The sequence below is a fragment of the Gymnoscopelus braueri genome (assembly GCF_963280865.1).
Source record: "Gymnoscopelus braueri genome assembly, chromosome: 17".
In the NCBI taxonomy this organism is placed as follows: Eukaryota; Metazoa; Chordata; class Actinopteri; order Myctophiformes; family Myctophidae; genus Gymnoscopelus; species Gymnoscopelus braueri.
In genome coordinates, this window is record NC_137617.1 from 32,600,042 (window position 1) to 32,615,570 (window position 15,529).

Below are 15,529 nucleotides of genomic sequence, written 5' to 3' on the forward strand. Positions count from 1 at the left end.
TGTAAACTTGGTTGTTACCCCTTCACCTGTACTTTTAACAGACTAGGACAAGGGCATTGGGAAAAGTTTCTGCTCGCTTTCAACTTTTCGAGTAATTAGCGAGAGACTGTTATTATAATCTGAATATTTTGTGAAAATGTGGTGCAAACGGCATCCAAAATGAATACCTCCATGCAGGCCTGATCTAGTCACACAGAGTCCTCCGCTGAATGTTAATTGGACAGTGTGGTTAGAGAGGCCACATCAGTATGTTGCTCCGGGAGGCAACTATGCTCATTTTTGAACGAATTGGCTGCTGTGGGAAAGGGTTAGGAGAGAGAGGAACAACATAAATAAATAAACACACAAAGTTTATCTGGGTGACAGAAAAAAAACTTGCTGAAAGAAAGTGTTGACGGGGATTCTAAAAATCAATACAAGTATATAAACGTAATTAAAAGGAACAGCTATTAGTGTGTCATCTTGATATTCCCCGGCACCATGAAATAGATGTAAGAGTTGTGGCACATTGTGGCACATTGTGGAATAACTGTACAAATTCAGTCTGGGCTTGTCATAATAGGCGAACATACAAATTTTTTAAATCACACCCAGTGTGAAGTGGGCGGTGTCTTGCTAGCTAATCACAATACTGAAAGCTTTGAGAATCAATAAGGTAGGCTATTCTCTCATTATGGCCAGGGACATAGATGAAATATTTGTCAATTCCTACAATCCTGAATGGGCTGAAGCCTGGAATGGCAACACAGATCTGCAAGTTACACTAGACTACCATGCCGTCATAACCTATATTTCTGAATACTACACAAAAGGATGATACTGGAACAATGAAGATTCTTCTTGATGCCTTAAAACAAAAAGATTCCAGTAATTTGAAAGAAAGGATGTTAACACTCATGAATACCTTCATATCACACCGACGGATGGGTGTGATTCACTTAAAAAAAAACATAAATGTGTTTTTTTTAAGTGCATAGTCCTATTTATAGGGCTATGCACATGTGTCATGTTTCCCTAGCCAATCACAGTCCTGAATAGACTGTGATTGGCCAATCACGGTGCAGGGTTAGGGGGGTACACTGGTGGCCAATCACAGTGCAGGATTTGGTGTGCAAATATCCAAACCTCACATATAGGGGCGGTTTCACCGCCCAAAAAAATCACACCCAGTGTGAAGTGGGCGGTGTGGTCATCACAGTGGTCATCATAGTGATGGAAGCTCTAAGTGCATAGTCCTATTCATAGGTTATTAATGTCATCATGTGTCTCGCTAGCCAATCACAGTGCTGAATAGAGTCAGCCAATAAGAGTCAGCCAATCACAGTACAGCTAGGGGTGTACTAATGAGCCAATCACAGTACAGCAAATGTGTCCCAACCCCACTTATAGGGGCGGCTACACCGCCCAAAAATAGTCAAACATTCTGCAAAAATAGCCGATCAGTCTACAACAGTGGTTTTCAACCCTTTTCATACCAAGGTCCATCATTTATTTGGCATTTGAGCCACGGATCACCGTTTGATGAGATTTAGCCTCTCAGACCCAAGACTTAGAATATTCAAAATAACAATTCTTCTACATTCTCTAATTGTGTAGACTTAACAATAAGTTAACTCTTGAGAGCGTAAAAATGAAACCAAATGGACCCGTAAGGGTCCATTTGGTTTAATTTTTACGCTCTCAAGAGTTAAAGATCTAGGGTCCATTTGGATTACCGAATTTGGTTACCAACTCTCCATCATTTAGCTGGGGACCACCTGGAAACTCCTCAAGGACCACTGGTTGAAAACCGCTGGTCTACAAGCTCACAACGCGTCGCAGTAGCTCAGCTATTTTCGGTGAAGAGATTTTGGTGTTGAGGGAAGAAAGGAGGGGACCAAATATAGACCCCTGGGGGAACCTTCAACCTACAGTACTCAATGAAGTATAAAAGGGCTTATTATAAGGTTGGTTAATGTATTTATTTTTGGGCCATTCTATTCTTTAAAGAGGTGGTGCCATGGTTTTGCACTTTTTCTGTTTTTCATGTGTCTATGAGGTTGATAGAACTTCATTAAGCCCCCTGGTGGTGTTTTTATGGTGTTTTATGTCTTCTCTGACTATTTTGAGTTTCTACCTGGAGGCTGAAACCTTGAGGGTCAATCGTGCCAATAGAAAAACAGCGCTTTAGTGACATAGTAAAAACATACCCTCCCCCTCATTACAACAGGTGTGGGCATGAGGAGGAGGAGGGACTAGGACAGGTGGGTGGTGCTAAGGTGGTGGAGGAGGTGCTAAGGTGAGAACCAGGTATACTCAATGAACTGGAGGCGTGTCCACATAAAAACATAATTTTAACCATTTCTGTACACTTTTTTGAAAAAATCTTCCTCCTAGTATAACCATAATACCTGATGATTATGTTTTACGGGGGGGGGGGGGGGGGATAACTGAAAATCACGGCACCCCGTCTTTAACTTTTCCAGAGGGTTGCAGCAGACATGTGACACTACAAAAGAAACATTGTTACGCAAAGGTGACTCACTGAACACAAGCGACACGAGGCCTGAGGTCAGAGGGTTGTAGGCAAAGGTGGTCAGCCAGCCCACGCGTCGTCTGTCTGCGGGGGGGTAGGTGGAGAAATGTGCAGCCTCAGTACCGTCCAAAGTTTCAACACAGTGAGTGGCTCAATGGAAAAAGCCCTATTCTAAAGTTAAGCTTGTCCTCAACGGATGCACCGAGTGACTCATTATCTCCTGACTGGTGTGACTGGGTGTGTGTGTGTGTGTGTGTGTGTGTGTGTGTGTGTGTGTGTGTGTGTGTGTGTGTGTGTGTGTGTGTGTGTGTGTGTGTGTGTGTGTGTGTGTGTGTGTGTGTGTGTGTGTGTGTGTGTGTGTGTGTGTGCTCAGCAGTGGTGGAAGAAGTACTCAGATATTTTTACTTTAGTAAAAGTAGCAATATCGCACTATAAGAAATACTCTGTTACAAGTAAAAGGCCTGTGTTCAAAATGTTACTTGAGTAAAAAGTACAAAAGTATTGGCAAAAAATATACTTAAAGTACCAAAAGTACTAAAATGTTTGAAAATAGTAGATCTACCAGCTCACAACGCGTCGCATCGCGACGCGTCGTGAGCTTGTAGATCGGCTATTTTCAAATAGCCTAGGTATAAAATAGGGCTGAAGTGGTTAATGTATGTTTTATTATATAATAATTTATATCTGCAAAGTAACTAGTAACTAAAGTTTTCAAATAATTGCAGTGGAGTAAAAGTACAATATTTGCCTCTGAGATGTAGTGGAGTAGAAGTAAAAGTATTGAAAATGGGAAATACTCCAGTAAAGTAAAAAATACTTCAAAATTGTACTTCAGTACAGTACTTGAGTAAATGTACTTAGCTACTTTACACCACTGGTGCTCAGTGTGCGTGCGTGCGTGCGTGCGTGCGCGTGCGTGTGCGCGTGTGTTATATTAGCACTCAAGTGTGTTTGCATACACTGCTGTGTGCAGCATGTGTTTAATCTGACTGCAGTCTGTCCTTTAGTGACCCCTGCAAAAAACATCTGGACGTGGGAAGACGAGGGTCTGTGGGGGTCGAGACCTGTCAGACCAGTAGTGCACTTTCCAGTTGGCCAGAGATCGGGGAGAGAGAGAGAGAAACACGGACAGAATCTTGAACATGAACATGGGAGGGTGGGACGCGAGCCATACAAACTGTCTTACTTAAACCACTTGGGACGGCAAAGACATTCTCCATCCCTTCAATCCAAGCTATTCTCAGTGTGGCTGTAACCATAACATTTCCAAGTCTGCCGATACATAGATGATTTTTTTTCCCTCTTTTTTTTATTCCCTGAGAAATAGCAGAATATCACTTCTTATTTTTTTTCTATCTTCCTCTGAGATGACATGTGTTTCATATATATGGGCACAAGGCTGGTTCGTGAAAGCAAACCGCAAACAAACTGCAGCTGCATATATTGGAGCAGAGCTGTAAACAGCCACGAGCGAGAGAGCGAAATCCACAACAAAATCCTGAATGCTAATTTAACCCCTGAAGCCTAGTTCAGACCAGAGGAGCTATGATTCCCACCAAAGATTTGCGAAAAGACAAACCCGTTTTTTAAAGCCCAAATTGATACTTTGTCATACGCTGGTGGTGCATGCCGAAAATAGCATCCGCAATCCACAAGCTCACAACGGGTCGCATCTGTGATGCTTGGTGACGAGCTTGTAGATCTGCTGTTTTTTTTGGCACCGTCATACGATGGAGCATGAATTAAGCATTTCAAACATTGCTGAGAAATAACACAGCGGTCTGAATTACGCCTAACGATCCATTTCCTCACTCTCAGAGGGAAATGATCAGCCGAGAGATGTGACTGTGTAGCCACAAACACAAGGATGCACACCGGATTTTTCGTGATGCACATGGGGAGTGTAGGCAGGGCATCTTCCAGACAGTCAGGAGGTATTACCAAAATAGCTGCAAGGTACACACACCTCTGTGTACTCTGAATTGATTTTTCTCCCTCCCTCCTCTCTCCTCCCTGCTACCTCCCTCACTCCTCCCTCCATCTCTCCTCCCTCCCTTGGCTTTCATACCTTGTCCTGTCAGCAGTGTATAGAAGAGTGACACAGACGGACAGACAGACGGGGAAGTGTCTGTTTCCTATTATTCACTCATAAAACACCTCTGCCTTCCCGTTCTGTGTCAACACCATCATATTAGCACACCCTGTGTGCTAATACGTTCCTCGATTTACGACTAGTGAGTTTGTGTAAACTCGATGTTATTCCCTCGTGCCCAATCACACGCCTTTGTCGGGGAACGGACAGACTACGCAGCAAAATGCCTACATGTAAACCCCTTTACATTTAAACTCCAACGAGTGGTAGATGGTCTCCAACCATCTACCACTCATTCAAAGAGAATACCACACTTGCCAAAACATTTTATTAAGGCTTCTGGGCTACAGACAGGGCTGCTAGTATGCACTACTGCACCGTCATGTAAACACTGTGCCCTATATATATATATATTTTGTCATATGACGGAGAGAGGAAGTAGCCTCCTCACAACGTGTCGCATCACGACACATTTTGAGCTTGTGAACACTTTTTTTATTTATTTTTTTTACAATTTATGCCAATGTATTCCTCCCACTGCTTCTTGCCACTGATGTTGTAAGTAACCTACTGGCTCACCTGCCAGTGAGGAGGACCGGGAGGACGCAGCGCGTCCGTCCTACTCCTCCCGTTTCAACATCCCCCCCCCCCCCCACCGCCCTGACAGGTGCCGCCCCCAGCCCGCAGGAGTGCGTGCAATGACACAGATCACCCTCCCCGTCTGGCTTTTCCCTCGCCCGGACAGTCACGGCCAATTATGTTCCTATATCTATACACGCTTCACGCTTGGCAAGCCAGTTGAACCCATGTCTGTCAGGCCAATATGTTCAAAAATTGTTTTTCTACATTTTCACCTGACACGCCCCCCAAAAAAAGGTACGTCACTCACCGCTCGTCAGGTTGAAAGTGGTTAACCCGTTAAGACCTGGAACGTATCTGTCTCTTTTTGATTTGAGCTAATAAGCATTATTTTACACTTTGGCTATTCAAAAATAGCAGATATACAAGCTCATAGCGCGGCACCGAGTGCCGCGCTATGAGCTTGTAGATCTGCTATTTTTGAAAAATCGTGAAAATGCGTGCAAATCTTTGAATATATAGTTTTAAAGCAAACATTTTAAACTCAAATCATTGCTTCTGGGGGTCCCTGGAACAATTTTTTTTGAGTTGGGGTCCGCGGCCAAATTCATATCGTTTTGGGGGTCCTTGACATGAAAAGGTTTGAGCACCACTGATATAGAAACGTACGTTTTTCTGAATACTGTTGGGATTTAGAAGACATTTGTAGAATCGGCTTCAGGTCTTAATGGGTTAAACATATGGCCGTCATAAACTCTGATGATATTTTCTGATGCAATTCCAGGAGATCACATAACATAACTGTAAAACAGAAGTAAAAAAAAAAAAAAAAAAGTCTTCCACAAGAACACGTGAGGTCATAACGACAACCTCTCTTCATCATTCTTCCTAACAACGGTACCCAATGGAGAAATCTAACAACAAACTAACAGCTCCTGCCCGGCCCGGCCCCAGCCTCCAGCCAGCAGAGTTCCCAACCCTCTGAGATCACTCTGCTAGTGTCTGGGCCTCTCCGGGGTGAGTGAGAACTACGGCCAGGGAGAGAGTTCTCACACGTGTGTCGGGCAACTAATTACTACCGTGAGGCTATAAGGGGAGAAGAGGGGAGTCAGTCTGTGTGCAGGCCTGGAAAGACTGAGCTGGGCTGAATGGAGAGCAGATTGGATGTGCTGTGGGAGGGGGGGGAAGAGTCGAGGGAAGAGAGAGAGAGAGAGAGAGAGAGACATGCAGACGGAGGGATGGGGGCTGCAGTCCAGACCCTATCTTTATTTGGGAGACATTGTTTTGGTTTGGGCAGATGTGGGAGTCTGAGGCACAGCCACATTCCCAGATGCACAGACACTCAGAGACAAGAAGGGTCACACATGCACATTCAAGCATGTGTGCGTGTGCGTGTGCGTGCGCGTATATGCGCGCACACACACACACACACACACACACACACACAGTGGATGGAGACACAGACACACACCATTTAACTAAGCCCTGAGCAGACAATGATGACAGATGTGTGCGTGTGCGCGCATGTGTGTGTGTGTGTGTGTGTGTGTGTGTGTGTGTGTGTGTGTGTGTGTGTGTGTGTGTGTGTGTGTGTGTGTGTGTGTGTGTGTGTGTGGGGGTGTGTGTGTGTGTGCGTGCGTGCGTGTGTGTGTGTGTGTGCATGTGTGGGTGTGTTTGCATGCATGCATGCATGTGTTTGCTCTGGCGTGTTCGCTGAAGTGCTCCCTACAAGTAACAAAGCCTGTTTTGTGCACGCCCGGTAGCCCCGCCCCCCACATCCCAAGTCTGTGTGAATTGCTCAAGCCCTGCCCCTCCCTCCCCTCCTCAAGCCCCGCCCCTCCCCTCCTCAAGCCCGGCTCCTCCTCTGGATGTCTCTGTGCTCAAGGCTTTGCAGATGACACCACGACGAGAACACAACACGCCTGACGTGACAACACAATTGAATTACAAATGAACGTTGAATGAATGCACTGACTGGTATGAGGCATGCTCTCTTCTCTCCAGTGTACAGATGTTATCTGGGTGGACTTGGGTCATCATCTCCTCCTCATGATCGGATCAGATATGGCTGCGTGTCAATCCACTGCAAAAGTCTTACACAAGAATATGAAACTCACACTCAGTGACCTTCACGGTAACAACCTTAATGTTTTGCAAATGTTTTGTTGTTTGACATTTTTTTTTCCTATGCCCTGATTTTTAAATTGACCCTTTATCCCTAGTAGTTGTTTGGTTGCCGTTGCAACCAAACATTTTTTTTTTTAAAACCCTGTAGCACTTTGAGGTTTGCGAAATAGTGCGTTATAAATAAAATGTATTATTATTGTTGATCTGTATGATGTGTTGCACACTTATGTCTTGTTTTGTACCGGATGACTCTGAGGAAGATAGTCACTCCTTTCCATCCATTAATAAAAGAGGCTTACATGTACGACCTGCTCCAGTGTCTTCTTCTCATCGTCTTGTTTTGTACCCTCCGCGAGACCAAATCCAATTTTCAGCCAGTTGTGGAGGACAAACGGTGGGCCTAAATGGTAAATGGTGCATTTCTATAGCGCCTTTCTCCATATGGTTAGGGTTTACATTGAATGCATTACATTCACCCCTTCACACACCAACGGCAGAGGCAGTGATGCAGGGCTCCCAACCTGCTAAATGGGAGCAGTTTTAGTGGTTAAGTGCCTTGCACAAGGACACTTACTTAGACAATAAGCCAGGAGGAGCCCAGCTGGGATCGAAGCAGGACTCTCCCGATTCCCAAGCGGCCACTGTACTGTACCTCCAGAGCCACTCACAGCTTGCTGCTCCATATATTTCAATTTGATTCCCTAACTTTTAAAACACACTAAAAAGATTAAGGCTAAAGTACTCAGTGACGTACCACATATGTACCGCCAACTTACTGTAATCTAAGGTTTCAGAGCTCTCTAAATGTTCCATGGAATAACAAATGACACGGGGTGAATCCATGTATTTTTGCCATGACATCGGCACAGGGAGGAGGTCTGCGTTTTCCAGGATGCAGGGGAAGCACCTGGCTATGTGCTGGACCAGTGGGCTGACCCCAGTATTCCACGACTACAGGGATTATGACAGTCTAAATCATCATCCAAACCTGCGCTCGAAGCCCCCACACTCAACTACAGACTCTCATAGTCATAATAAACACAGCTGACACACAACCAGGAGAAACATTAAGGAGGCAATTTCAGTTATTTATAATTTACAGCCCTTCCCAAATCACTTACAACAGTTCCCCTGGCTGAACAGAGTTGTAATGACGACGTCTAGTAATTCATGCTGTTGGGGAGCAATTAGGTCCTATAAGCCGAATGAATTACCTGCTAACATTTCAAAACTACATCATAGTTCAGTGACCTGAATATAGTAACTGATCTTAAATAACTAAACTTACATAAAATCACTTTTATCTTGGCCTGGAGGACAAGACTGTTATCTCAACCTGGAAGAAAGAAACTTACTTTGCAAGTGGCAAAATGTACACACACTTAAGCAGGCCCAAATGACTCTAGTCAGTATTAAGGAGTCATTTGGGACTACGCCTCCAGATGGCTGCTCGTAGACCCAGCTGCGGAGCTCCTATTACATGTTAACTGCCCACATTAATATTTCAACACTTATAGGGGAGCCTTGATTTGTTATGGGAATGCCCCGTGCATCCCTAGGGCAACGTTGTCTAACTGAACTCCGCCTGACTGTCCAAGGCTATAACTCTGTTTATGCTATAAGTGCAACAGTGCAGGTTCAGTGAACTACTACACTTGTTGTTATAGGACTATTTATCTTATGGGGTAGTCTCTCTACATCCAGACATCCTAATATCTTAGTCAGCTACCATGGTCTTGATACAAATCCAGTTCTTACAGATTCAGTTATATACTATAGTATGTGAACACAATGCTGGCTGCGGAAAGGCTTGATAGAGACACCAATCAACTTGGAGACATGGGAGCAAAAGACATAATGTGTTGATCAATGGCTTAAGTACCAGACAAATAGAAAGAAATGCAGTTTCTCTGGAGCATGAGTGATGGTGAGCAGAAAGATGGATACTCCACAACAACTAATGAGATAATGAGGTAATGGTATAATAACATAAAGCCGCAGTTTGACGTGGCCTTCTTTGATCCGTTTGGTTGACATGACCAGAATAGAATGTGAACATTTTGTCAAGACATTTACATGCCTTGAAACAACAACAACATGCGATAATCAATCAAACACACTTGCACTGACCAGTGCAGCATGCTGACTTCACAGATCTTCACACAGTGTTAACACTCACATAACATCATTCATCGTCATTTATTGGTATTTTTCATTTTGGTTTCCTGTGGGAAATGCCTAATGCCTGTATATTCTGTATGGTCAATCTAACGTCTCCCTTCCACCTTTTTAATACCTAAAAAACAAAGAAAATAAAAAAAAACATTACTGCATCAAAAGTCATCAACAAACTATACTATAAAAACTGGTCAGACATTGGCCAAATTGTCAAATAATAGAAGAAAGAGGCAACACTTTTGAAAATAGCCGATCTACAAGATCACAACGCAGCGCTAGGCGTTGGAACCGAGATTGAACGCCTCAACTCCTACGCTCCAAGTGCTTGTCAGGGTGGGGGGTCCCCATGATGGTTTAAGGGGGTCGCAGGCTTAAAAAGGTTGAGAACCACTGGTCTATAGTGCGAACACAATTGGCTCGTGTTCGGGGGAGGGAAAGCCGGGCAATTGCACGTACTCCTACGGGCTGGGGCGGGGAGCCTGCCAGCGGGGAGTGTTGGGCAGGAGGAGTGGGACGGAGGCACTGCGTCCTCCTGGTGGGGGCTCCTCCCTGGCAGGTGAGCCAGTAGAGCATGACTGCAGTGACAGCACACAGCAATGTGTGTGGGGAGGAATTAATTGGCATAATAATTACTAAAATTGGGGAGAAAAGGGGGCTCTGACAGGGGCAAGACAGCATGGGATACCGTATAGTGTGTGAGAGAGAGAGAGAGAGAGAGAGAGAGAGAGAGAGAGAGCGCATGTGTGTGTCTGTGTGAAACTGTTCAATTAACAAAATGCTTCCTATCTATAGCCGATTCTTTTTTTTCTTTTTTTTCCATGTATGAAAATGGAGTGTCCAACTACGGTGCGAGTTATACAAGTAGCATATCTTCTTTCAGAACATTGTGTGTGTGGAGAAGTGGGCAAGAGAGAGAGATGTATATTGTTTCATCATCCCCAAATGCCTTGTCTCACGTGATTATAGACACCTCTCGCTCAAGCATTAAGTACTGTAACCGTTAAATTGATCTAACGTGGGAACAATCCCATGGCAGTACTTAACTGTAAGGGGGGCAATATGTTACGTTTTTATCCAGCAATGTACTGGTATTCCAGTGGAAAAAAGGTGGAAAAATACATCCATAAGAGACCCTTGTTGCACTCTCAGGGTTAAAGTTACACTCAGGATTCTGCTGCGCAGTCAACCTGCAGTGAGTGAATGAACTGCAAATTGTTACAATTCACTTGCAAGTTAAAAGTACTTTAACCGTTAAAACTAAGCGTCAACACGTTCTCTGAACAATGCACTCCATTCAGTGTCTTCTGGTTGACATCAGTGAGTCATCGCCTGATGTCACCAAACCCTTGTCTCATCCAAGTCACCAGCGATTGTGTTGTTAATCTTCTGCTGTAACTTTGTTCCCCTCGTTCTGCTCGTTAGGTGAGCAGTGGGTGCAAATCAACCAGTCCCTGAACATGAATCAGTGTCATGACTCACTACTGTGTCCTGGTTAATTTCTGGTTGCCATGACCACTGTGGAACATGTCACCCACACTGTGAGGGGTATGCTAGTATTGATTGATATTATGGTACGGTTCATCAACACTTTGAATGGAAAACAATCACTGAGAACATAGTTAAGGTCTTGCGAAATCATCTTGAAAATGACATTAATGAGGGTATAGGATAATGAACTTAAAGGACTGCTTTCAGGACCACAATGGATGCAAGCCCCAAGGGCTTTTGTGTTATCCTTTTAGCGCCATCGTACCACTGTACGTTTTGCAAACTGTTAATAAAGTATTCAATCAATCAAACAAACAGAGAAAACAGAAGGCCGCATTCTCAGCTGTAAAAAAAAACATTTAAACTTTCAGCAAAACCATCTGATTATATTTATTAGTAGTGTATCTACTATTAGTAAAGAAGGAGCAAGTGTAGAGCCTGTGGAGAATGTTTAGATGGGTTTCTGCTGAATGATTCATTAGTCTGTGAAGAATGGAGCTGTTTGGAGAACAAAGCCCCAATGCTGAGGGTGACAATGAAGGGGTGTCTCAGGGCTACATCAAAGAGATGCATTGTGAACTGTGCCAGCTATAGAAACACATTCCCTGGTCTAGACCATCAACACACATTAGTCTGAATGTGTGATTACGACAGGATTATGGCAGCAAATTCCTAAATTACTGTGTAACCGGTGAGTGGAATTTAGGGCGATTTCCTGTAAGTGCTCAGTTGGCTTTAAATGGTTTACTGAAAAGAGGAATTAAGGAAGTGACTGTTGTTACACCATCAGCCCATTTCATGGTGCCATCATCCAGGTAAAGTCTGGAGCTCGATGAGTAGCTGCTCAGTGCTCATAATATTGACTCAAGGAGAACTGGACAGAACTTTTGAGTTTCACTATGTGCAATTCATCCCCATTGCAACATGAAAGAAATGTCAGTGTGCTACTCTGCATTCCAGTTGAACTGTATTGTGTGCAACTGATAACGCACACTCACACTGTATAGCTCTTCTTTACAAGGCAGACAGTCCTGTTCTAAAGCTGAACATTGACTTTCCAGTCAGTGCAGTGAAACTTATCTCTGTTAACATATCTACCTACTGATCCAACTTGTATCAAAGCCATCAAGGACAGGTAAGCTCAAGCGATGGTGCAACACTTGCAAACATGAACCCTCCCAACCATGGGATTAACAAACTATTTAAGACATTATCTTCACCAGGCCAAAGGCTGGGCACGGAGATTGTGTTTTCAGACCCGGCATCAGCATCAAACCTTTTGTGCATGATGCCAGTAGGCAAAAAGACACTTGACTACCATCTTTTTTTTTTTTTTTTCCTCATGGGGGCACTAAACCAGCATGCTTAACGTTTTGGCCTATAACTCTCTAGGTCAGACAGATTTCAATTTATTTTCCCTGACTTGCATCGCTCCCAAGTAAATCGGGGCACCGGTCTAGTGCTACAAATGCCCCAAACCTTGCGGCTTCCTCTGTACTGACGGCTGCAACACCTTAAGCCAGGCTCCTCCTGGCCTCATGTCGAAGTGTCCTTGAGCAAGGCATTTAATCCCTAACTGCTCCCAATGAACGGGTTGGTGCCTTGCATTGTTGCCTCTGCTGTCGGTGTGAATGGGTTTGTGAATGTAGCTTTGGAAAAAGGCACTATATGAATGCACCCTTTACAAGCATGTGGCACTCAGGGGTAACCAGAAGACTCGGCCCAAAACACACTCGCCCCCATTTTTTCCGCGGACCGCTCGACCCCAGCGGCTCTTGTATTCTTGTATTTGTTTTACGGAGTTTAAGGTTGGGAAGAAGGTTAGGGTTAGGCATAGTTTTACTGAGGTCAAGATTAGGAATAAGGTTAGGTTTAGACATAGTTTTACTGAGTTTACGGGAATACCTGGTGGCAACTGGCGACCGTTCCGAGGTCGCCCGATTTGACCCGGGGCAAGCGTGTTCTGGGGCGAGCGTTCTTCTATTCGTGCTCAGGGGCTCCTTAGTGCCACTGACTAAGCACCCCAGTATCAGCTAGGTTCCTACATACTGTATAAAGATGACTGTCCCAAGATTTAGTTTCAGGTCTGAGCAGTTGTCAAACTTGGGATCTGTGTTTTGGAGAAAATGCACTTAACACCCACCTGAGGGTTACACCCAGTGCGAGTGCATTTTGTTGCTACTTTTAGAAACCTGGCAGCAAGGGCCCACTCCTACTTTCACAATTATTCTTTTGTTTTGTCATTTCTGTAAAAGGAAAACCTTGGGTGTATACTTTCAATATGCATCACTATGTCTATCACACCATGGTGGAGGGGGGGGGTACCTTGGCTGCAAGTCTATTTCAACCTGACCATATAATTTCTAAATGTCAGCCCAAGCCCAGAACTAGGATGGATTGGTCTGGTGTGTTTGGCCATTTCGTTTCATGTGTTTATTTTCTAAGTCACAGCAGAGCAGTTTACATCATTTTCTATCATAGCACACTGTTCTCACTGGAACAGTGATGAGGTGAGAAGTGAAGCCGGCTTGTATACTGTGGCTGGGAGTGTTGGCATCATGCCCATCGCCTTTGGATACAATACAAGACACAAATTATCACAATACTTAATGGTGTCATTGCTTGCAGACAACAAGCCATTTCCTGATCTCAAGATTCAATCACTCACATCCCATCCAATAAAAATGGACCATTAACCACTTAAACCCTTAGTCAACTGGATGTGAGTTGGCTCTGTACTTGGGCCACTTTTTCCCTCTACACCAAATCTCTTCGCCCAAAAATAGCCGATCTACAAGCTCACAACGCCTCGCAGCTGCGAGGCATTGTGAGCTTATAGATCTGCTATTTTCGGCTAATGTTCTCCTCAGAAAATGGATGCTAGGGTTGAAGTTGTTAACGTAAAAAAAAAAAGTTCCTATTACACAAAGATTTGGCGTTGCAAGGCGTTGTGAGCTAGTAGATCTGCTATGTTAGACTAATGCCACCCCCCCCTCAAGTTTTCTTAACAGGACAGAGAGAGAGAAAGAGAGAGAGAGAGAGAGAGATGCTGTGCATGTCCTGAGTGGAGCCTCAGCCTGCCTCCTCTCTCTCTCTCACTGCCCTGCCCCAGAGAGAGAGCATTCATGCGCACAGACAGCCAGGGGACCTGAGTGGAATTCCAGTGGAATGTTGTGTGGAATGAGGAAGTTTGGAGACTTCAGAGACATTTCAGTCAGTCGAGGAATTGGGGGGGGGGGGGGGGGTGTTAATCTCATAAGGAAAGGATCCCATGGGAAAACTGTTTAATAACAACCCCAGAAACGTTCCAAAATCTAATTTGGAGACATGCTTTTCTCTCTGCCCTTGCCAGAACTGATCATTTTATTTCAGGATTGTTTCTGTTATATTTTTCAGTTGTTTTCTTCCAATATCACGAGGCATTTTTGTTATTGTTGACCAAAATACATCAGAGCTACTTTAACCTCCAGAACCTGAACATAGCTTGAGAGGGAAACCCTACCCTGGTCCCAACATCCTTCTCTCATTCCCACCAGCCAAAATTATACTTAAGTACAGTACTTGAATAAATGTACTTGAGTGACTTTCCCACCACTGACCTTACCTCCAGAACCTGAACATAGCTTGAGGGGAACCATCCCCTGGTCCCATCCTCCTTCTCTCCTTCCCACCAGCCTCCCGGCAGAGACTGCGCGACCTTAATGATGTCTCCGGCTTCGAAGCTCAGTCCCTGCTGATGCTGGTCGCCGCTGAACGAGTACAAACTTTTGCAGTAAGATCCAGCCATCGCGAAAAACGCACACGCGTCCCCGTGCTTTTGTAGCAAAGTGGCTCACACAGCCTCAGCCCGGGTGTCCCTAAAAACTCTCAGAATATGTAGAATGCCCTTAAGTCTGGCAGTTAAGATGTTTAGCTTTCCACGCGCGGGAGACACGGGTTCGATTCCCGGGCGTTGCACGATCACGACGCACCCGTGTTATCCTCACAGCAGCAATGCTGTTGAAGAACCCTCCTGGGGTAAAAATAAATAAATAAACTTGGTTATCTCAACAACCGACTTTCTTGCGATCGAGCCTGTTGTTGTTCAGCTCGTTAATGGATAGAATAACCTGCTGCGGATCCCGATTACAAAATTAGATATTATTTGGTGCGTAAAAGTAACAGGTTATTCCCAGCTGTCAAGCGTGGTTCCGCTGCTCGCCTCCTCTCGCCTGTGTGTGTGTGTGTGTGTGAGGCTGTGAGCTGAGCTCTGCAGCCGCGCCTCACAAAGTCAGTCCAGTGACTGTGACTCAGTCAAGTCAAATCTCCTCCCCAACACAACATACACAAAACAAAACAACACAACAACACACACACACACACACACACACACACACACACACACACACACACACACACACACACACACACACACACACACACACACACACACACACACACACACACACACACACACACACACACACACACACACACACACACACAGCCCTGGCCGGACCTGACCAGTGGTGTAAAGTAACTAAGTACATTTACTCAAGTAGTACTGTACT

General features: G+C 44.6%; 1 protein-coding gene across 4 annotated transcripts in view; it reads right to left on the reverse strand.

The window, feature by feature from the left end:
• gas7b (growth arrest-specific 7b) overlaps nucleotides 1-15,205 on the reverse strand; it is a 57,975-nt gene extending 42,770 nt beyond the window's left edge. For 3 of the 4 annotated variants that reach the window (XM_080454522.1, XM_080454523.1, XM_080454521.1), the window contains exon 1: nucleotides 14,584-15,205. In XM_080454522.1, the coding sequence (XP_080310648.1) occupies nucleotides 14,584-14,766 (183 nt within the window). In that variant the 5' untranslated portion in view covers nucleotides 14,767-15,205. Of the gene's footprint in view, nucleotides 1-14,443; nucleotides 14,460-14,583 lie in introns of those variants that run through there. The other variant, XM_080454524.1, reaches the window with a different exon arrangement.
• Nucleotides 15,206-15,529: the final 324 nt, after the last annotated feature.